The following is a 22,233-nucleotide window of genomic DNA, read 5'->3' on the forward strand; positions in this document are numbered from 1 at the left end:
GAACAGGCAGGCTTCAGAAAGGGGTATGGCACTGTTGATCATATCTTTAATTTGAAATGTCTCATTGATTTGTATTTATTTAGAAGAAAAAAATTGTATTGTGCTTTTGTTGATTTTCGTAAGGCTTTTGACTCTGTTAACAGAATATTATTATGGCAAAAATTGTTACGCAATGGTATAGATGGTAAATTGCTGATTGTAATACAAAACTTGTATAAAAATGCAAAATCTTGTGTAAGAGATGGATCTAATTGTTCAGATTTTTTTGCATCTAATATTGGTGTGAGGCAGGGTGAAAACCTGTCGCCCCTATTATTTTCTATTTTTCTTAATGATTTGACTAAGTTTATGTCACATGCTTATAGTGGTCTGAATGATATTTGTAATATGTCTCATTTACTGTTTGACAATGATGATATTGAAGTGTATTTTAAATTGTATCTGTTGTTATATGCAGATGACACAGTCATTATTGTATAATCTGCAGTTGAGCTACAATCAGCATTGAATGCAATGTATTTATATTGTGAAACATGGAATCTCAAAGTTAATACTGAAAAAAGCAATGTTGGTATATTTTCTAAAAGTCGACAGGCTGATAATGTTCATTTTATGTATAATAATGACCGTTTATCTGTTATTGATGAATTTCAATATTTAGGTATTGTATTTTCTAGAAAAGGTACTTTTCATGTTAATAAATCTAGACTGGTTCAACAAGCCAGAAAAGCAATGTGTTATGTATTACGTAAGTCAAGAAAATTGTATTTACCTATAGATGTATTGTTACAACTTTTTGATGCTATGGTTGGCCCTATATTAATGTACGGTGCAGACGTTTGGGGGTATGAGAAAAATGATGTTATTGAATCATTGCACTTAGAATTTTGTAAATATATAATGAAAGTTAAAAAATGTACACCTAACTGCATTGTATATGGTGAACTAGGTAGAGTACCAATGTCTGTTAATATTAAAGCAAGAATGGTTGGTTTTTGGAAACGTATTGTTACTGGCAAAAAAGAGAAAATTTCTCGTACATTGTATGAAATGCTATAGAAACTTGATTCTGGTAATGTTTACCACTCTAAGTGGCTGAATTGTGTAAAAGATATTATATCTGAATGTGGTTTTATTAATGCCTGGAATAATCAATATATAGATACAAATTGTCAGTTGTCTAAAAATGTGAAACAGTATTACCACAATTTGTTTGTAAATGAATGGAAGGCTCAGATATTTAATACCTCAAAATGTTTAAATTATAGAATGTACAAGTCTGAGTTTGGTTTTGAAAATTATTTAACTACATTGCCTTTTGATCTAAGAATTAACTTGTGTAAATATAGGTGCAGTAGTCATAGGTTACCTATTGAATGTGGTAGATTTTATAGCATTGATAGATCAGAAAGAATATGTGATTTATGTAACAGCAATGTGCTAGGAGATGAATTTCATTATATATATGATTGTACTTTCTTTAATGCTGAAAGGCTGAAATTATTGCCTGCAGATATTTGTAAAGTTAAGAATACTATGAGTTTCTCTAATTTAATGAACAGCAAAGATAAATTTGTTCTTGTTGGCTTAGCCAAGTTCTGTAAAATTGTCATGTCAATTTACAAATGATATTTACCTTCCCATTTATTCTTGCATAATTTGTAAATATGTTTGTTCATGCATTATATCTTATTTGTTATATTGTTGTACTATCATGCTTCATGTGAGGCCTTTAGTAAAATAAAATGTTTCAATGTTTCAATAACCCGAATAATTCAGTCGTTATATTCCGCTGATCTACGATGGCTGCATTAACGCCTGAACGCCTTCGTCGATAAAGTCCGTCAACCGGAAATTTTACAACGCAATGAATTGTGGGAGTTAAAAATAATTTGGCGGTAAATTAAGGAGGAGCTATCGATGTTTGTATTCATATGTAAATATGTGAAATGGATCATTGTAATCGGGTTTGTTTTCACTGTACGCATGTGTTTGACCTTAACAACTTAAAGAATGAAAAGAGGCGAAATTTGAAAAACGAAATAAAAGAAGTTAATGCTGTTAAAATACTATCAGAGTGTTATGAAATAGATGAAGAACAAATTCGCAATGTTGTTGACTTGAGAGTTGATGATGTTTTCATTTGTAACCAATGTGTTATTACTTTAAAGGCCGTATTTACGTGTGAAACTAAGTTAAAGAACTTAGTGAACAATATTAAGAAAAGTGCTTCACCACAATTTATCGAATTCGCTAATAAATTTCAAACTGTTGTTGACCAAGATGAAGATGAATATCCTGCCATCAACACCATTGAAAAATGCCCATCCACGACAGAAAAATGCCCAACCACGACAAAGAAGAGGGCAGTACATGCAATCACACCGTCTAAATCAGGGTACACCCCTAGGGGCAAAAGAAACAGATTTTTGACTCCAAGTAAGGGGGCCAGAAGACGACAGTTGAAATTTCAAACTCCAAAACCGCCACAGACTCCAAAGTCATCACAGACTCCATCATCCTGTAGAAAGCTTACAGAAACTTCAAATCTACAATCGCCTGGTCCAAAAGTAAAGGTAACTAGAAACACAAAACTTTACTTAAATGTTTTATATTAAAAATGATGTAGTTCTATAAAAAATAAATGTACATAAATACTCATTGTATGGAAAATTGTACATGTATATACATACTGCTTTTTAAATTCAATATCATAAATATTTAGTTTCAGTACACATTTAGTTTTAGTATTTATTAATAAATAATACAATGGGTATTTATCTTTTAAAGATTATGTAAAGTACAATGGAAGTATATCTTTTCTTTTGAATTCTCATTTTGGTACATGTACTGTATAGTAACAAAATGTAGATTCAAAATCATCTATAATACATTTATATACATGTAACTTCCAAAAATAGTTGTATATATTTGATGATCTGGATATGGGTGTACCCTTCCTTTATCTTTATAGTTTTTAGTCCATTTAATCTATAATTCTTATCTTATATATTTTGTCCATTATTTTATTATTCTGTTAACTACACCCAGACCCTCATACATGTACACAAAAACCCTTGATTTTATAAAAATGAAAATTTTTCAAATGTTAAAAGATACATGTATATAGAGAATTAATCCATTTTATATACATGTACTTCTAAAAATTCTTATCTATAGGTCTTTTTGGTTTTTGCAGGTTCAAATTGGTTTTAGGAGTAGTCAGAAAAAACTCACTTTTGCAAGGCCCTGGTAAACTTGCTTGCAGAGCCATTGTGATGAAACAATACAAAACAGCGTTGAATCACCTGCTTCAAATAGACGAGGTAAAGAGGGATTTGGCAACTACTGTTAAAAAGACACTTGACGAGGAAGCACAAACAATTATGTAGATTGAAAAGTTCAGTATCTAAAGTTTCTAACATTTCAAAGTTCACATGGAGGTCAGCAATAAGCCAGTTAGAGAATACATGCCCAATAACAATGGACATCTTAAGTGCTATCATTGGAAATAATAAAAAGGAAAAATTATTGAAGACCCCAAGAATGGTGACCAGTATGGGTGTACTACTTTTCAGCAGAAACAGGCGGATGAACACCTTACAAGCTATTAATAGTGTCATGATGTACAGAGGACATGTGAGAACAAGGGTAAGTAAAATACATTTAGTATACATATGATACATGTATGTACATGTGTACAATGTGTATACATTTATTATATATACCAGAAGTAACCTTAAAATCCTGTTGTTTAAACTACTGACATGACTATAAAGGTTCATGAACATGTATTGTGTTTAAGGTATTTAGCATTCACTCACAGGAGTAACTACATGCACAATTTAAGAGTACAAGAAGGTGATAATCAATGCAGATTCCTCTTAAAAAAAGTGAAGATAGATATTAAAATTAGTGTACCATATGCATTAAAATCATGTCATAGCCCTAGGTTATACATGTATATATATGCTATAATCAAATATCATATTATCAATGTAACTATGTCCAGAAGGGGGGGGGGGGGGGGTTCAAACCATTTATGTATGGTTAAGTCCCTATTCCAAAGCATTTATTCAACATTGATCATGCTATACCAAGTTATAACAACATGTACACAATATGCTGAAACATATTATAGAATTGTAAAATTTAACTCAGATATATAAAAATTTATATAACATATTATGTCTGATTTTTAGGTTTACAGTACATTTAACAGAGCAGGGATATGTAACTCCTACAAGGCAACATTAGGCTTAGTAGATCAAATATGTGAAAACTTTGATATGCCTGTCAAGAAGTGGTCAAAAGAGATGTCTAACCAATATCAGCTTAACACAGTCACAGAGGATAGTAGTTTAGGTATATTGATTAACATGTGATTGATTTAGGAACTTTTAAAACTTAAATAATATAGCTACACATGAATCACAGTTAAGGTGGTACCTAGCACTATAGGGAGATACATGTAACTCTGTAAATCAGCTAAGCGTTTTAGTTACGTTGCGTTGTTAAGGGAATATTAAGCTTTCCAATGATCAAAATTAGTGTTTGTCAAACTGCTATATAACCAGTGTACATGTATTTTTTCTGATAAATTTGGTTGGTTCAAATTTTTTGAATTTCTTATATTTTTGTCGAAGGGTCAAAATAAATACTTTGCAAAAATTTTTGAAAATTATACGAGCCAAATTAATTTCAGTGAAGGTGTTGGGTACCACCTTAAATATTTGCATTTCAGTGAAATATTTAAATTAGGTGTGTCTAATGTGCTTTTAGGAGAATAAATACTTGTGTGACATCAAATCCAAATAATGATTAGCATGATTAGTTAATACATTATATTATATTATATTAGTGGACAACGGAGGATGATTCTACGGTTTGATTTTTTTTTAATAAGTTTATATTTCATCATCAAAATTTATGAAACAAATGATGTAATTACATACATGTACCATGCCATTTGCAAATATTTGTTTGATTTCTGTTTCTTTTAATTCTTTAGTATATCAGTACATAATATCAACAGAATCTGAAATTTAGGATCTTTTACTTTAAAATTCCTGAACATGTAAAGAACATGCCTTTTCTTTTGTAGGAGACCATTGCTATTCTACTATAGACAACAATGTGACCTCTGGTGACCATTGCTACTCAGCTGCACTTCTTGTAACAGATACCCCACTCAAAGACAAAGAGTCATATAGTGATTTATTCTCCATTGATGCTAATGAAGTGACAATCCCAACTACAGAATGCTTTGGTATGGTGATGCAACAAATTATATGCATACATGTACATGTAGTTTCCAAGATAAAATGCACTGTCTACCTAACCATATATATATTAAATGGTAATTTAATATTATAGTTTTTTGAGACAAGTTCAATGTCTTATTTAAGGTAAATTATCAGATCATATAATTGTAAAATTTTTGCTATTATTTTGAATTGATATATTTGTTTTTCTCGCACCAAAATTATTGAGCCATTATTCTAGACATTGCTAGATGAAGAACAAAAATTAAAAATTTCACAAAATAATCATAACAGTATTATATATAATTATAATGAAATATGTGTCCAATGGATTTCATGTATTGTTCTTCTTTTTTAGATGAATATTATTACGCTACTCCAATTACAAAGGTCTCTGATGGGGAATTAAGTTCTGATCATCCTGTTTATAGCCCAATTTCTGTTGGTGAGATCCAGCTCTCAGATACTCCACTAAAAGACAACAGATATTTGAGTGTCCATGGTGATGTGTCAGTCTCTACTACAAAACACTTTGGTATGTTGTATATAATACATGAATCACAAGCTTGTGCAATATGCTTCAGTAAAATCAACACTCTGTTGTTCTACCTGCTAGTATATAATGTGTTAAAATATACCTTTTCATATTTTTTTGTCTTTTGGAAAATGTTGTTGGTACAGTATTTAGACCCCTCCATGTTTACCACGAAATATGTTTTTGCATGCACATGTATAAAAATTGTGTTTTTTATTCAACTCAATCACAGGTTTGAACATTGTTTTCAATTTAGACTTGCATATATATAAGTCTATAAAAAGGACCATATAAGTACTGGTGTGCAAATTTTTAGACTTGTATATGTATCATATATATATATGTAAAAATAGGGAATGTTTTTAAACTTTTAAAGACTATAGTTCTAGATGTGTACTTTTTTTTCAATGCAGATGATACCTTTGATGTTTGGGTACCAAATATTACAGAAGAACAAACAACATCTCCAGATCTTTCACCAAGAACTCCTGTTGTAAAATGTGTGACTGATGCAGCTATAGGTATTTTCTTTTTATTTCCTTTTATATTTAATTTCAAGTAATAATACAATCAGGAAAAGGAAAAAAACTGGGAATTGTTAGATTAGATATATGAATTACTTTAGACCAAATAAAAAAAGTTTCAGGACCAGATATTGCTTCATAAGAAGTTCACATGTTAGAATGGCTATGTAAAAGTATGAATTAATAAACATGTTTATAAACTGTATAAATATCATGTTTATATTGTCTAAATAGGAGACTATTTTATTTCAACATAATTGTAAAACCTTTGTATTGCATACCATTATATTTATTGATTTTATTTTAGTCATGAGTCGAGATGAATCACCATTTACTACAACTCAAAAGGAAGCTAACAGAGATGGTGGATCCTTTCAAGTCGTGATGGACAATTTAAATGTACATCAAAAGACCAGACATAAAACACTTGATAACAAGAACAAAATACACAACTTAGTTCATTCTATTGCTGTCCATTCTCGTGTGTCAGGATTGGATTTGGATTCAACCCATCCACAGGCTGATATATTATCTCTCCCAAATGATGCATTCATCCCTGGAGACCAAGAGTACTTTACCTGCATCAGGACTTCAAGACATTGATGAAGAGAACTCTTATTGAAAATGTACCAATCTTGGAAAACTTGAAGCATTTAGTGGAATACCATATCCAGCACCAATATGCAAAGCAATCAGAAAAAAAGAGCAACATTGTAAGTGATACAATATTTTTAAAAGATAATTTTGTCACAATGTACATGTAGATATGGTCAATTTTATGAGAAAACAAAGTAAAAGATTATGCTGTTATTTTAGGCCATAAAAAACATTATGTTTGTTTGACCTCACCCTACCTACCCAAAAAAATAGGCTGCCTGCTCAAAATCTTTTTTTGTCCTGATCTGAAAAAGGTTTTTTTATCAGATAGACATGGAGACTAAAAAACATTTGACGCTTCAACTTCTCTTTGTCAAAAAAAGAAAGAAAATGCCTACCTACATGTACCTAGCTACTGTTTCAAACTTTGAGTAGGGTTTGGACAAACCAAAATATTTTTAAGTGTGGCCTTATTAAATAATTGATCAATTGATAAAAGATACTGCAGGCAAAACTAAAATATATAAATCCATGTATATATATTATGCTTTGGTTCAAGCCTTTATTACCAATGTTCTATATATAACGAAACAATATTTGTATGTCTGCACTCTTAAGTTAATAACAAACTTTTTTTTTAAAGATTCCGTTAGGCATTTTAGAGAAAGACGAGAACATCATGGAACAGATGATTGAGATAATGGAACACCTGCAACAGTATGTGCCAACAACAGAGAACGGTAAAATGATACCATTACTTCTTGGTGGAGATGCATTGAGTGTAGAAAGGGGTGATGGAGCCCAAAGAGCCAGACAAGATGCAAGGACACCAGAGCAAAGGCTAGATGGATATCTTTGGAAAAGTGAGGACTGGCATGGCCACATAATATCATTACAGGTAAGATTGGTAAAAATGTAGTCATATAGTATGGAAATCTTTTACTAAGTATTCAGTATTGAATTCTTATACTAAGTTTAATTTTTTTTTTTTTAATTTTGTATGTCATTTTTAACATTAGATTTGAATAACAAGCCGAAATTAACTTTCTGTTAAATATGTGTTTATGAAATAATGCCTTTCTTTACATAATTATTATAGCTTAATGTAATTCTCATTATTACAGGAATCATTTAATATGCTGTTCAAAGGCTCATCATCTGGTGAAAGAGGAACACTGTTCCAGTTAAAGAATATGCTTGATAGACGTGGAGTAAAATCAGAGGTAATTTGAGGATTATTTAAAATATGCTAATTAAAGAAATATCGTCAGACACAATAGCCCAATAAGATAGGAATGTACATAATAGTTTAAAGAGGACACTGTAAAACTTCCATATCACAACACTTAGATATTACTGGGACAATTCTTCACAGACTTTTCTGACAGTTAATTATGTTATGATAAAAAAGGAGATGTCTGTGTACATGAATGAGACAGCAATCAAACAACAAAAGTCTCTTACACCTAGATGGCATTAATCTCATTTTTACAATTCTTATAACTTAGTGTCATTATAATAGAAAAATATTATTATCACAATACTTTTTCTTTTAGTAAACGTTTTTTTCTTTACCCAAACAGGTGACAAAACCAGTGAATGATTGTAGAGAGTTTATGAGATTGACCACTCAAGGTTTTATACTCCTAGCTGCATTACAAGTCCTTGGAGTAGACAACTTGATTGAATTCGATAACCATGTAAATAATCTTGCAACAGATGAACAAAACGCTGAATTAATGGAACACATTGTTCAGACTATTGTTGATCGTTTCATTAAGACGGAACGGTTTACTCTAGATTGTGATGAAACAACAGAGGACAACAATCAAACAAATAGAGTGCCATGCAGTTATCCTGGTTGTCCAAAATCTTACCTGTTGGATGGACTGTGTCGGCGCAACCATAGACAAACTTGTCAATATAAAGATTTAGATATATTACAGCCACATGAACCAGTCGCCAATGAACCAAAGACGAAAACGAAGAAAAAATCTACAGATTACAAGAGTGACTATAAGTTTAATTACACATGTTGTGTACTTCGGGATGGTTTGATGGACTGGTGTAGGGAAGACTCGGCCAAAGAGAACGATGGTGATCGCCTTTTTCGAATGTGGAAATTTGATATGCTTAGGTTTTCGAATTCAAACCATACAAAATACCGCCTTCTAGCCTTCAAACTTCAAGCACAGATTATGGCAACAATTCCTCAAAGGCTTGCCTTTGAATTGAAACATAATCAGTCAATCAATATCCACGGCGAAAAAGGTGGGAATGTACCAGGTGACCTGGCCTTGGAATTCTTTAACATGAGAGCTAAGGATGCTTTGCATGCGCTGCATGGAAATCTAACATCAACATCCATAAAACGTGTTGGTAGAAGCCTTCAAGGGTGCAACGATATAATGGATGCATATGTAAATGGTCTAGGACATTATTTTGGAAAGCCTTCAAATTCTAAACCATCTTTTAAAAAGACATGAACATGATTGTTACACAACTTCAACCAGAGAAACTATTCAATGAAATTCCAGGACGTTATTACAAGTTTTTTCAATGCATTCCATTTGATCCGCTTTCTGACCTGAAAGGGAAGACTTTTAACAAATGGCTTACAGAAAAGAAGGAAACGTACGCCAAGATACAGAGACGGAAATCATATTATGTATGAACAAAATGTGCTAAACTGTGATAAATTGTTCAATAGTTGCTTTAAAAAATGTTGTATAAATACATGTGGATATTTAATTAAGTAACTCCATTTTAATCATCCATTTGATGTTCATCTTTCTATTATGTTGTGTTTTTTTTATTTATAACTTGTGTTTTTTGTTGTTTTAATGAGTTGAGGGCAGCCCATTAGTAGCATGTTTAAAGATTTTTTTATTCATTATTATTTTGACCTCTAGATACTGACAAATGACTGATTCTTGGTTGTGTCTCTTAAAAGTAGGAACATATCATTGTCAGCTGGAGGGCTTTGAATTGAGACCGGTTTTATTTATAGTGCATTTTTTTTGTAAACGTTGGGTTTATTTATAGTGCATTTTTTTTTGTAAACGTTGGTTTTATTTATAGTGCTTTTTTGGTATAAAAAACATGACCGGTTCATGCATGTGTTCCAATTTTTTAAAGTTAAACATGTTTATTAGTCAGCCTAGTGCTAACCATGAAATGTAGATTTATGTGTAATTCAAAGAAAGTTAGCCATCCTTCTTAAAATTTAAGTATTCATATGTCATGGATACTACCAATAGTGCATCACTTGGTCATTTCTTCTTTGTGATCAGTGCATAATTTATCATTTTCTCATTTACTAAGAAATTTAAAATGAAAACATCTACTGTGCAATACACCATTTTCTGTGCAATAACAGTAGAAGTAATGTTATTTTGATTATTATGAAGTGAAAAGTGCAATGTAAAGAAAATTGTGATATTTGTGTGTGTTATTTTAAATCTTTGGTATACATGTATATGGTAGAAACATTGACTGTCCATCAATTCTTGAAGTCAACAATAATAGAATTTCATTTTTGTGTTTTTATAGTGGGAAAAGGGTAATTGTTCACAAGTCATGTGATTTATTTACTCTTTATGTCGTGTATGTATACTGTAACAATTTCATTGTTTTTCATCTGTCAATTAAATTATTAAAAATTCAGCTTGGAAAAATTCAAGCAATAATAAACATGAAAAGCAGTCTTAATCATATTTTGTTACATTTTATTGCCCGATTGATATGGTTTGCATCACTGGGTTAAATTGGTGTATTTGCAGTGATTGAAGGTATCTATGCCATTGACTTGCCTCAGGCGATTGAAGTCATATATGCAATTGAATTGCATAAAGCGATTGAAGATATGTATGCAATTGAATTGACTAAAACGAGTGAAGACATCTTTGTAATTGAATTGCATGAAGCGATTGAAGGGATGTATGTGTCACTAATATAAATGCCTGAAGCAATTGAAGGTATGTATGCAATTAAGTTTTACCTTTTAATGACATAGTTGATGAAGTTACTAAATATTCAATTACCAGTCATTTCAGAACTGATATATATGGAGTAAGTATGCTACGTTGCATTTGCTGTGCTATTTTATCTCTGCGTTTGTACTCACAAATATCATTATAACAGACGCAATTATCATGTTAAGAAAGTGTCTCAGTTAAAATTCTTCAAACACATAATTATTGGGTCGAATATACTGATAATTAATGTCTGTCTTTAAGAAGATAATTAACATTAATTACTTAAAATCGACTATTTTACTACTAATAAGGACCGTTGGAATTTTAAGCCGGTATTTCTCAATTTTTTTGTAATTGGGAATTGTTTACTCGTCCGACATAACTTTGTGGATTTGAAGAATAAGAAAATTGAACAGATAAGCCTAGAGGTGAAAGTTCTTCAAAATATCAAAATATTTTCCAATTATCCAACTTCTTCACGTTTTTTATTATATAACAAAAACAGAAAATTAATTACATGTATTCTTTTATTTCAGACCTAAAATGGGGATACTTTCAAGGGGGTATTCGTAAGTATATCATCTTAGCAAACAGAAATTTAGAAACACATGCATACAGATTTATAATTTCTGATTTGATGTTACAATGTTTTATAAGTTTCAAACAACAGTTTGCTCTATTATAGGATTGAATCAGTATTATGGATATACAAAAATAAACAATGCAATTATCGTGCATTCTACTTGTATCGAAATGACAAAAGAAAGTTTTACGTTAACATATAAAAATACGTCATCAATATCATTCGTCCGAAGGGCTTTTCTGTATTAACCTTGACTAGCAGCGCTTAAAGCAGAATACTTGAAAGCCAAGACCTGAGACATTTAGAGAGCTATATGACAAACAAGTACGCAAGCAAACGGTAAAATCCGCCTGAGTTCAACTATTCCCGAGAGAATACAAACTTTAGTTTCTTTATAAGTTCAAATATATAAACGATTATTTAGTTTATTATATATCCTGGATGTACCACAGTTTTGACTGCACATAACATATAATGTGTTCAGGGGAAAATCGGTGCATAGTTATTGTGGAGAAAAGCCTATTTAATTCCAATTTCTACAGTGATAAAAAGAGGTTGTCCCAATTTTAAAGTAGAAAATGCCATTCATCGAAAATTTAACTGTATTTTTTTTTTATCTTTTCAAAATGACTATACAGCTATTCTATTTGTAGCACCGCCTTTTTGGTCTTGCTTAGAAAACTCCGAAATGTGTGCTAGTACTATGCAGTCTCCTGTGGCTATTAAAACAAAGAATGTGGTAAAAAACAACAACATTGAACCATTTGATCTCTCGGAGCTTACAGAAACATCAGGAATAAAAATGGAAATGACCAATACCGGTCTTGCAGGTATTAGAATTTGAAAAGGATATAACTATTTCTGTATTATTAGTTTTTGTTTAGATACTTTGCAAGTTTTGAAAAGAAATCTGTTTCTCTATCAATTTCTGTTCTTTATACTTTAGATAAAAGTCTATGTCCGTTCTAAATAAGTACTTACCTATTTTATTTTCTTTATTTGTTTTTGGTTTCATTTTCCACTCGCTTTGTTTTAGGTCTATAATTCTTATTCCGCCAATTCTTACAAAACATGTTCTTTTCCTTATAGATTTATTAACGCAAATTATCGATAATGTGTTATTTTTTCATCTGTTATGATTGTTTTTACAGTTAAAGTAGACTTTCTCGATTACCAGCCAACAATTCAAGAAGGGGGTCTCCCAGGACCCCACAAACTATCAGGATTTCATTTCCATTGGGGACGTAACAGTGGAAGGGGTTCTGAGCATACCATAAACGGATATAAGTTTGCAATGGAGGTAAGTACTAGTTTACAGAGTTGGTCACTCGACCAGTAGTAAGTTTCGATTCAATTAAGATAAACGTTTATAGATGAATACTAGTACAATACAACCTATATATCGACACACATTTGATTTTCTAAATCAATCTGTGACTACACACTTGCCGTATTTTCAATGAAAGCAGTATTATTGCAATTATCAAAACATTTTGATCTGGCATAAGAAACATTTGTTGCCAAAATCGTAGATGTGGTTCTTATAATCGCCACACGATTATCTTTGTCTCACACATTTTGAATGTCTTTTTGGTACAGTTTGTCTTTTTGAGGTAAACAGTGTATGTAACACAAATTTATCCAACGATCAAAACAACTGAAGCATGTATGCTAGTTGTTTACATATTGCTATTAAGTTTTCACTAAGCATGACTGATTTATTATTTATTCAAAATAGTAACTATTCAAACATTAAATAATTTGAATTTATTAACATACATTGCATAATATACATTCCTGTTTAAATTAAAGAAAAAACAGGTACTGGTCTCTGACAGTAAAAAAAATATTAATACAAATAAGAAAAACCAGAACGGCAAGAACGACTTTTAGAGTAACCTAATCTAAGAAAATGTAGTATAAGAAAAGTTCACATCCCCCTTCAAAATTATTAAGTTCTTCGCCTAAATCATATAGGCATTTAACTGAAGAAATGCTAAACACATGCATGGAACAACTGTTTGAAAAATTGCTGTCTTCTGGTTAAAAATCTAAAAACAAATCCATGTGTATCAAGATAAAATTCAAATTGAATTTAGATTTACTTTTTTGTTATTTAATTAAAGTTAGTATGTAACTGAAAAGTTTATGAATTCAGTTGAATTGTAAATGCGTCTGTGTTTATTATTCTAGGCTCATTTTGTGTTTCTTCCAACAAAAGATGAAGCAAAAAATTTTGCAGCAGTGCTTGGAGTAATGATTTATGTAAGTCATATTAGGTTTAGCCAGTACTTGTTAATACATACAACAGTTTGTAATCATAAAAATATTATTTATGTTAGATATAGGAAAAATAAAAATTATAACAATTTCCGGATGTTTACTTATTCCTTTACCATTCTTAGTTCAACATTTGTTCAACTTAGTAAAATATTTCACTAGAAAATGATAAAAATCTGAAACAACGCTCGTTTTGATATGAAGCAATCTGTTATGCGTGAACAAAAGGTTATTAATATAGAAATAAGGAAATGTGGTATGATTGTCGATTTGACATTTTTCTACCAAAGTTCGAATAAAGTGAATGTCAGAAAATATAGACAACCGTAGGGCTTTCAACAATGAGAAAATGTCATACCGGTTGTCGGCTGTTTGATATGAAACAATTCAATTGAAAAAAAACTAACGTCCTCATTTATAACAATCGAGTTTTGAAGACCAAATATGAAAGACATGAACCAACGACAACCATTGAACTACAGGCTTCTTGACTTCAGTCATTTTTATAACTGCTTAGAATTCTACTTACAGTCATTTTTATAACTGCTAACAATTTTTCTTACAGTGGCTTAAAATATGATCATCCTATGCGAAACTGTTTAGTACTGGTTATTTCCCTGTCCACATCGACATTGTACTGGGCATGTCAAAAGAAGCGCTTTTAGGTCTAAGGCTCAACCTGATATCAAATGTCATCGTAGAACATATCGTTGTCTCTTAGGAAATATTGTTCTATGCAATTCATCAAATATGTCTTCACTTGGAAAATCAACTATAAATGTGTATTTAGGGAGTAGTATGAATGATGTTTTTGGCAGTAGACCGCTTATGTCGGTCATAAATCTATTTTAATTTCTTCCTCAGACAGATGTAAGGACAGAATCTAGGACAGCTTTAAAAAAAAAAACTAGCCCCTTAAAAAGTTATGAAAGAGTAATGAATTGACCGCACACAAGCGGGAGACACATACAGTATTAATGTTATTCATAAACAAAATTAATAAATAATTCTTAGTAATCAAAATAAATGTACGATTGTTATCTTTACAGGCTGGCAGTTACAATCCAAATTATGAACAATTAGTTTCAAAGCTCAAAGACATAAAAAATAATGGTAAGTTGGTAGTATATACATCAATTATAAACTGTTTACGGAGATAAAATATCATAAGGAAAAGACATTTTTCGATTGTTTAAACAATCGAAAAATGTCTTTTCATAAAACCACATGTGTTGTACATAGGCAAATGATAAAATATAAAGGGGATATTCAAAATATGTCAACGATAAAATGAAGATTCAGTTGTTAAATGATACATAGACAATGGCAACAAAACAATACAAATTAACCATAAACATCAATAAATCGCAAAAGAAGTTAAAATGATTGTCAAGTTTTAGAACTATAACAAGCTCCAAATCAATACTGTTTTAAGGACGACAACTTGATATAATGAAGGATGAAAATGAGGTTTATTTTTGACGAAATATTCACTTGCACCATTTACGTGTCCGTCTAACATGTCTAATTAATCCTTCTTCCGCGCTAAAACTATTTTCACAAAAAAATCATTTATTTTTGCATCATTTGCAAAAATGAACATGTTATTCTCTATTGAACGAGAAGACCTTTTTTGGTCTAAATAGGTAAACAAATATTCATCCTGTCCTCATTTAAACATTCTGTAGGTGATAAGGTAGTCTTGGACAACTTTCCAATAATGGATCTGTTACCTAAAACCACCAGTTGTTGGTACAGATATTGTGGGAGTTTAACCACGCCCCCGTGTACAGAGACTGTTATATGGACTTTGTTTGAAAATAGCATTTCTATGTCAGAATACCAGGTATTATTTATCGACAAAGACACAAAGCTGACAATTTCAATGAATCATTTTTTTATTTAATGCATTTGAATAATAGAAAAAAATAAAAATCTATAAAATATTAACAGTTACGATTATATGGGTACACACACATTTTCGTGAACAAATGTACAAAAAAGAAGATACGAAGAACTTCAGTTATTTGTGTCGTGAGGGTGCTGCACCTTTACCACAAAACCAACGACTACTTTCGTTTGTAGAATTAATGATCAATATGTTGTAACATCAAATTTACAACTAAACATTATTCTGCAAAATCTTACAAAATCAAAACGAATCAAATCGAAAACAAAATGTAATAATGTAATTAGTAGTTTTTAAACAAAATGCAAAGATCGAAAGCACTTTAATAACCAAACAATATAAATTGAAAAAAAAAAAAAAAAAAAAATACATATAACATTTATATGCTTATTTGGTTGTTGCAGTTAAAAGAATTCCGAAAATTGATGGGAGAACCAGAAATATTTACAGAAGGGGACAACTATATAGTGGATAATTTTAGACCCGTACAGCAGTTGTTGCAACGCAAAGTTGCATTAAGCTGCCCATGCAGTAAAAAGAATCCTTTTCGACAAAATCGTCGAGAAACAAAGGATTACGGTTGCATCAACCATGGATACGGGTTCAAAAGGAGCTATCAGAAGTATTCTCCTTATTCATCTGGTTCAAATAATTGTCAATTGTTGGAATATTTGATGCGGAAATAGTTTGTTTATGATTTTTGAACTACCATAAGATGCAGAAAGATAACAAGAGAACAAAGCAGAACAGTCATCAATAACAATAAAAAAATACCCGAATGTTCATTGTTATTTTGTATTTGTGTTCAAAAATTGTATGCAAACTTTTAATAGATAAAGGCAGATGTGGTATGAGTGCCAATGAAACATCTCTCCATTCAATTCACAGTGCAATGGCTGTACAAATTAGTTTTTGGCCTTTGACTTTGAATATTCCTGTGTAGATTATGTCAATATGGTTATTCAGTTTATAACTAGATGAATAAGTTATTGGAATCCAGTCAGAGTGTGGAGATAACTTATTTTATCTCTAACTTTGCATATTTCTCTGATTTTGATTGGCTTACGCGTGTCGTTAAAACCCCATATGCTCGGATACTGTAAGCCCATATAACCGGACGTTACGACAAATGTACTCATAACCTGGATTACTTCACTGGCGTTTTCCTTAGTTTCATGAATTTATCTAAATTGTAGATTACCCGTAATGTAAGTGATAAAATATGTAATACACTAACGGATTTATCTAGTGGTTCCGATAATTTCAATTCATTTACGTAAATGCATCACATGAATACCACATCATCAATGAATGGGATCACTGGCTTCCCTATGCATTTGACCCACGTTAATGTCACACCGTCTATGACGTAGCGCTCGCAATATTTACAACTAAATTTGATTAATTCCAGTTTCTCTGTCTCTGGATTAGAGAAGTCTTATAGCATGTATAGGTTCTACCAATTAAAGACTAGTATGCCCTGTTATGGTGTAAGCTATGTTAATGACTTCATAATAGGTCCACTGAGAGGCTGTTATTCCCGGACCGGAATATGACTTATGAAAATCTTTTATAACATATGCAAAACACAATGTTTTTGTTATAGATATGAGATAACATCTTATAATACATTCGACACGACGTGGTATTGATTCAAATAATGGATTCAAGAATTTTAAAAGTTAAGAACTAACATTCATTATATATTAATATGCAACGCATTTAGTTAACCTACATATGTATTTAAGCAGATGAAAATAATTGTAAATTCAAACAATCAAAAAGAAAACTCATACGTTTATATGATCTTGCCAGCAATTAACTTTAAAGTATATTTTTGTTTGAAATACTTTCCTATGGAAAAACGTGATCTACTTTAATGGAAAATTGAGAGAGAATGAAGTCACGGAATAGTTTACAAACTGTTATGATTCAATACAAAACTTTTACTTTTAGTTAATAAATGATTAACAAGCCTTTCACCATATTCATTTTAAATATTCACTATAAATATATCTCACGATTTTTGAAACGAATGGTGAATGAGAATTTATTTGTAAGTATATAAAAAGTATTACATTTGAATAATCATTTTAATAAAACTCTTAAATAATAGTTTAAGACCTGAATGTTTTGCCCACCCCATTTGAATCTCACTTTGAAGTATTTTCTTATTTAGATATTTATTGATTTTTGCAAAACTTTTTCCTGTTAAATTATCGACTTTTTTATATTTAAGTGATTAGTACGGGCACACGCAAATCTGATTTAAGATATATTTCGTACTAGACTGACACAGTCAGCTTACTTGTTTCGAGTGCAACAGTGCAAACCATTACATGCAAACTAAACCGTACTTATTATTTTGACTCCAAGTGGACCATTAATGTTTTACTTAAATGTTGACATGAATATCAATTATATGGTCATTTTTATAAATTTACTGTTTACAAAACTTTGAATTTTTCGAAAAACTACGGATTTTCTTATCCCAGGAATAGATTACCTCAGCCGTAGTCGGTACAATTTTTTGGAATTTTAGGTTCTCAATGCTATTCAACTTTGTAACTTTTTTTATCTGAGCGTCACTGATGCGTCTTATGTCGATGAAACGCGCGTCTGGCGTATTTACTTATAATCCTGGTACCTTTGATTTGACGCGTATTTGAGCTCAAAATGCACCTTAAACTTAGAAACATGACAATAATGTCCCTAAGTTGGAGGAACTTGCATCGAATTTGAGTTTAATATCATACTGTTAACCACCTTTAAATGTTATGAGAGCAATTGGAGCAAAAAAAATAATAAAAAAAATACCCGGCTATTTCGTGTAGAGGCCGTTATGCTATACCAGGATTAAGACTCAATGAAATGCCACTAGATAAGTTAATTGTTTTACAAAGTAATTGGACACATTTTTTCATAGTGTTATAAATTTGTAAAACACATAAATGTGCAAGTGTTCAAGAAGTGCTTAATATTTCATGACCTGTACATTACGCTCATGTTTGTTTCACGAGCTCTTTAACACTTCGATTGACAAAAAATAGCTGAACGTATAGCAACACTAATTATTTCCATTATTAAGTAAATAATCAATAAATACCTATATATAATTGCCTCGTTTAAGTATAATTTGTCAGTTAAAGGTTAGTTTTTCATAATTGCCCACTTGTTCACAACGATCTAAAAATCTAAGGACTGTAGTAAGAGACTAAATGTTTATTCACGAGCAGGTAAATTCATGTCAACAACATTGACACTAATTTATGAAACTTATCCCCTCACTTAGGAGATGTTGAAGACATTCTGAGGATCAAGGTAACACGTAAATGTGTCAATTTGTATTTCACTTATTTAAGATGTTCGAAGTACTTTATATGTCATATATGTTTAAGCGTCCATATATATGGGTATTTTAAAATAAAGCTTTTGAGGAAATAATTCTTGTATACATGTAACTAATATATTGAAACACCAAACAAGAGTATTAAAAAATCTAATCTTATTATATAGTATGCAGATGGGTCTTTCTTTAACACGAGACTTATCAGAGGACCTCGAAGCAAAACATTTGTCAAATAACGAAGAGAAATTGAATGTCACCATAATGTTGTTTTAACAAAGACAGTTAAGATAACTCCGACTTTATCTTACAATACTATGGGTTTTTTTTTCATTTACACAATAAGAGTTATAAATTGAAAATTGAAATAGAGACTTGTTTAAAAAAACACTGATATAAGTTTTATTCTAGTTAGTGTTTGATTTAAATATAGCGTTTTACGTTCTTCACTGAAACAAAATTTATAATAGATAGGGTTGCTGAAGGTTAAACTCTCTAGAAGTTTTTTAAAAGTAAGATTTTTTTTTTAACAAAAAAATATAATATCTGCATTTCTTAACTATGAATGTTGTCTTTCATTTCTTTAATGAGCATCAGTTACGCACATAATTGTTTCAGTAAGATAACACAACATTCGATATAGACATTAATGTTTTATTTTTAAACGAAATACAGCGTAAATGCATACATAATATACATAACATTTCAATACACAGATACATGTATAAAAACTTATAGTAATAGCAATACTGGTGTTAAATTTATTGCATCATATACGCATTTCGACCACAAATGTTTCTTCAGTAATGGTCGAGTCAAAATTGTTTTAAAATAGTAAACTAATTTAAAGATAGTGAATAATATTGACATGCAATAATAAAAGAACAGTTCCGGAGCAGGATTTGCTTATAAATACCGAAGTGTTTTTTAGCAGAACAGATATATTTCCCTTTATTGTTCATTTCTGTTATCAATTGCCGATATAATAATTAACAAAGTTTTAAAGCTGAACGATTTTTCCACTTATATTTTTATATCCCACTATGGGACATTATGTTTTTCTGTCTGTGCGTTCGTTCGTTCGACCGTCCGTTCGTTTGTTCGTTCGTCCACCCGTCTTTCCCGCTGTAGGTAAACTATTTTGGTCAAGACAGATTTTGATGAAGTTGACGTCCAATCAGTTTGAAACTGAGTTCACATGTTCCCCTTGATTTGATTTTTTTTAAAGTTATGCCAAATTAGAGTTTTGATCTCAATTTCACGTGCAACTAAACATCTAAATGATAATGCGAGTGGGTATCCAATTACAATGGACGCATTCTTGTTATACATCTTTCACGTAAATATTTGTACGTCATATATTCTAAAATAAAACTCATCATTAATCAATATACCTTACACAATATAAAATATCTTTCATGTCTCTTTCATTATAGAAGCGACCTTTCTCAACATGCCGACAATAAACATGGTTGCTATATTTACAAATTTGATAATCGTTTAAAGATATTATTAACAGCTATACTTTGCCATAATAGGTCTCACATATATTTGATGTGTCTCAAAAAAGATATTACTTCATTTACAAAGGTATACGTAAGCCCCTGTTTAATCCCACTGAGAAATTTATCTTCACTATATGAGGTTTGGTAAAACCAAATACTATTATAAACAGATCTTTACTACAAATCTGGCATTTTACAAGCCATATTCAGTTCATTGGGTGACCTTTTACAAATATTTGAACCAGTATTGATCATTCTGTATTATCGTTCAATTAACAAAGGAAATCTTCATACTTCTAAGTAAACCACGTTATTAATTATAGATTGTCAAATAAATTTCAAAATATTAAACGCACCTTTCGAATATCGTCTCCTTTGTATGCTTCTCATATTCATAGTAATAAATTAAAATACACGACACGTATTATCAATATGATTCATAGTAAGTTATGATAAGCATTTTTAACTTTACTTTACATTTAAACCTTCCTGGTTTAGCCTTGATTTGACACCTTCCTTGATGTTTGCAAACATTGTCATTTATACAAAGTCTTCTTTATAAAATAAAATTATCACTCATTTTAATTTTAATTCCTTTCATTAACCATTTTCGTAATTTTCAATGTACTCTCATTGATAAAAAAACCTACACATTTTGATTTTTAATTTTGCTAGGTATTATATAAAGTTCATGTGGACGACAATCCTGTAGACGACAATCCTGTAGACGACAATCCTGTAGACGACAATCTCCCTTCTAGATAACAAAGTCAAAGGTAACTAAACAATTATGATAAATCAAATAATTTAAAAAAAAAAGTCAAACAGATTTTAAAATCATCAGATTCAAGTTCTTAAACTTTAATCAATTTTTCATTTCTTGTGTGACAAATAAGTATTAACATTTATACATTTAGATACATTTGTTGTAAACACATTTTTGACTTGGACTTCACGTGTGTAATTGCACAAGTCATATCTTCTTTGACTGTCCATGACGTTAACTACCTAATCCCTGGTATGTGCGTATTGTTATGCGTTTACTTTTCTACATTGGCTAGAGGTATAGGGGCGGGTTGAGATCTCATAAACATGTTTAACCCCGCCGCATTTTTGCGCCTGTCCCAAGTCAGAAGCCTCTGGCCTTTGTTAGTCTTGTATTATTTTAACTTTAGTTTCTTGTGTAAAATTTGGAAATTAGTATGGCGTTCATTATCACTGAACTGGTATATATTTGTTTAGGGGCCAGCTGAAGGAAGCCTCCGGGTGCGGGAATTTCTCGCTACATTGAAGACCTGTTGGTGACCTTCTGCTGTTGTTTTTTCTATGGTCGGGTTGTTGTCTCTTTGACACATTCCCCATTTCCATTCTCAATTTTAGTTGATTTTAGACTCTGATGCATGATTTTTTATTAATAATTGTTTTTATATCTTAACTAGCTTTCAGTAAATGCGAGTTGCTCTGAAATCGTACTTTCACTTTTAATTGACCTGTTGATACAATTTGTAATGCTTTTATTTTATTTCATGTTTACTTATTTAAATTAATATCTCGTCTCTCTATTTCTAGCATATACCAGCTTTGATAATTGTCTGGAATGAATATAAATTTTTACTCCTGATCTCGTTCTATGAACAATAAAATTATATATTTTGTAAAAAATATTTCCGTTCTCAATTACTGTACAACATTATTTTCCTTTATCTGTGTACA

General features: G+C 30.9%; 3 protein-coding genes across 3 annotated transcripts; all 3 read left to right on the plus strand.

Moving 5' to 3' along the window:
- The first annotated feature begins 1,891 nt into the window (after window positions 1-1,891).
- On the plus strand, window positions 1,892-10,628 carry LOC139491462 (uncharacterized). The gene is made up of 10 exons (XM_071279165.1): window positions 1,892-2,576; window positions 3,200-3,651; window positions 4,203-4,365; window positions 5,105-5,269; window positions 5,623-5,799; window positions 6,213-6,320; window positions 6,631-7,036; window positions 7,564-7,818; window positions 8,045-8,143; window positions 8,504-10,628. The coding sequence occupies exons 2-7, from the start codon at window positions 3,484-3,486 to the stop codon at window positions 6,924-6,926; spliced, it is 1,077 nt and encodes a 358-aa protein (XP_071135266.1). The 5' UTR covers window positions 1,892-2,576; window positions 3,200-3,483; the 3' UTR covers window positions 6,927-7,036; window positions 7,564-7,818; window positions 8,045-8,143; window positions 8,504-10,628.
- LOC139492825 (uncharacterized) lies at window positions 6,926-9,406 on the plus strand. Its single transcript, XM_071280978.1, has 4 exons — window positions 6,926-7,036; window positions 7,564-7,818; window positions 8,045-8,143; window positions 8,504-9,406. Exons 1-4 carry the CDS (start codon window positions 6,926-6,928, stop codon window positions 9,404-9,406), a joined length of 1,368 nt encoding a protein of 455 aa, XP_071137079.1.
- Window positions 10,629-10,878: 250 nt separating the features above from the next.
- LOC139492826 (carbonic anhydrase 1-like) lies at window positions 10,879-21,285 on the plus strand. The gene is made up of 9 exons (XM_071280979.1): window positions 10,879-10,897; window positions 11,434-11,466; window positions 12,134-12,310; window positions 12,632-12,780; window positions 13,674-13,745; window positions 14,810-14,873; window positions 15,449-15,606; window positions 16,074-16,154; window positions 21,196-21,285. Exons 1-9 carry the CDS (start codon window positions 10,879-10,881, stop codon window positions 21,283-21,285), a joined length of 843 nt encoding a protein of 280 aa, XP_071137080.1.
- Window positions 21,286-22,233: the final 948 nt, after the last annotated feature.

Source organism: Mytilus edulis, chromosome 10 (assembly GCF_963676685.1).
Source record: "Mytilus edulis chromosome 10, xbMytEdul2.2, whole genome shotgun sequence".
In the NCBI taxonomy this organism is placed as follows: Eukaryota; Metazoa; Mollusca; class Bivalvia; order Mytilida; family Mytilidae; genus Mytilus; species Mytilus edulis.

Excerpts from the sequence above, each read along its gene's own strand:
- LOC139491462 (XM_071279165.1), top strand. The coding sequence starts at position 3,484 with ATGGACATCTTAAGTGCTATCATTGGAAATAATAAAAAGGAAAAATTA. Across the intron at positions 3,652-4,202 it reads GAGGACATGTGAGAACAAGG|GTTTACAGTACATTTAACAG; the intron begins GTAAGTAAAATA and ends TCTGATTTTTAG. Across the intron at positions 5,270-5,622 it reads CCCAACTACAGAATGCTTTG|ATGAATATTATTACGCTACT; the intron begins GTATGGTGATGC and ends CTTCTTTTTTAG.
- LOC139492826 (XM_071280979.1), top strand. Across the intron at positions 12,781-13,673 it reads GATATAAGTTTGCAATGGAG|GCTCATTTTGTGTTTCTTCC; the intron begins GTAAGTACTAGT and ends TTATTATTCTAG. Across the intron at positions 15,607-16,073 it reads TTTCTATGTCAGAATACCAG|TTAAAAGAATTCCGAAAATT; the intron begins GTATTATTTATC and ends TGGTTGTTGCAG.
- LOC139492825 (XM_071280978.1), top strand. The coding sequence starts at position 6,926 with ATGAAGAGAACTCTTATTGAAAATGTACCAATCTTGGAAAACTTGAAG. Across the intron at positions 7,037-7,563 it reads CAGAAAAAAAGAGCAACATT|ATTCCGTTAGGCATTTTAGA; the intron begins GTAAGTGATACA and ends TTTTTTTTAAAG. Across the intron at positions 7,819-8,044 it reads GCCACATAATATCATTACAG|GAATCATTTAATATGCTGTT; the intron begins GTAAGATTGGTA and ends TCATTATTACAG.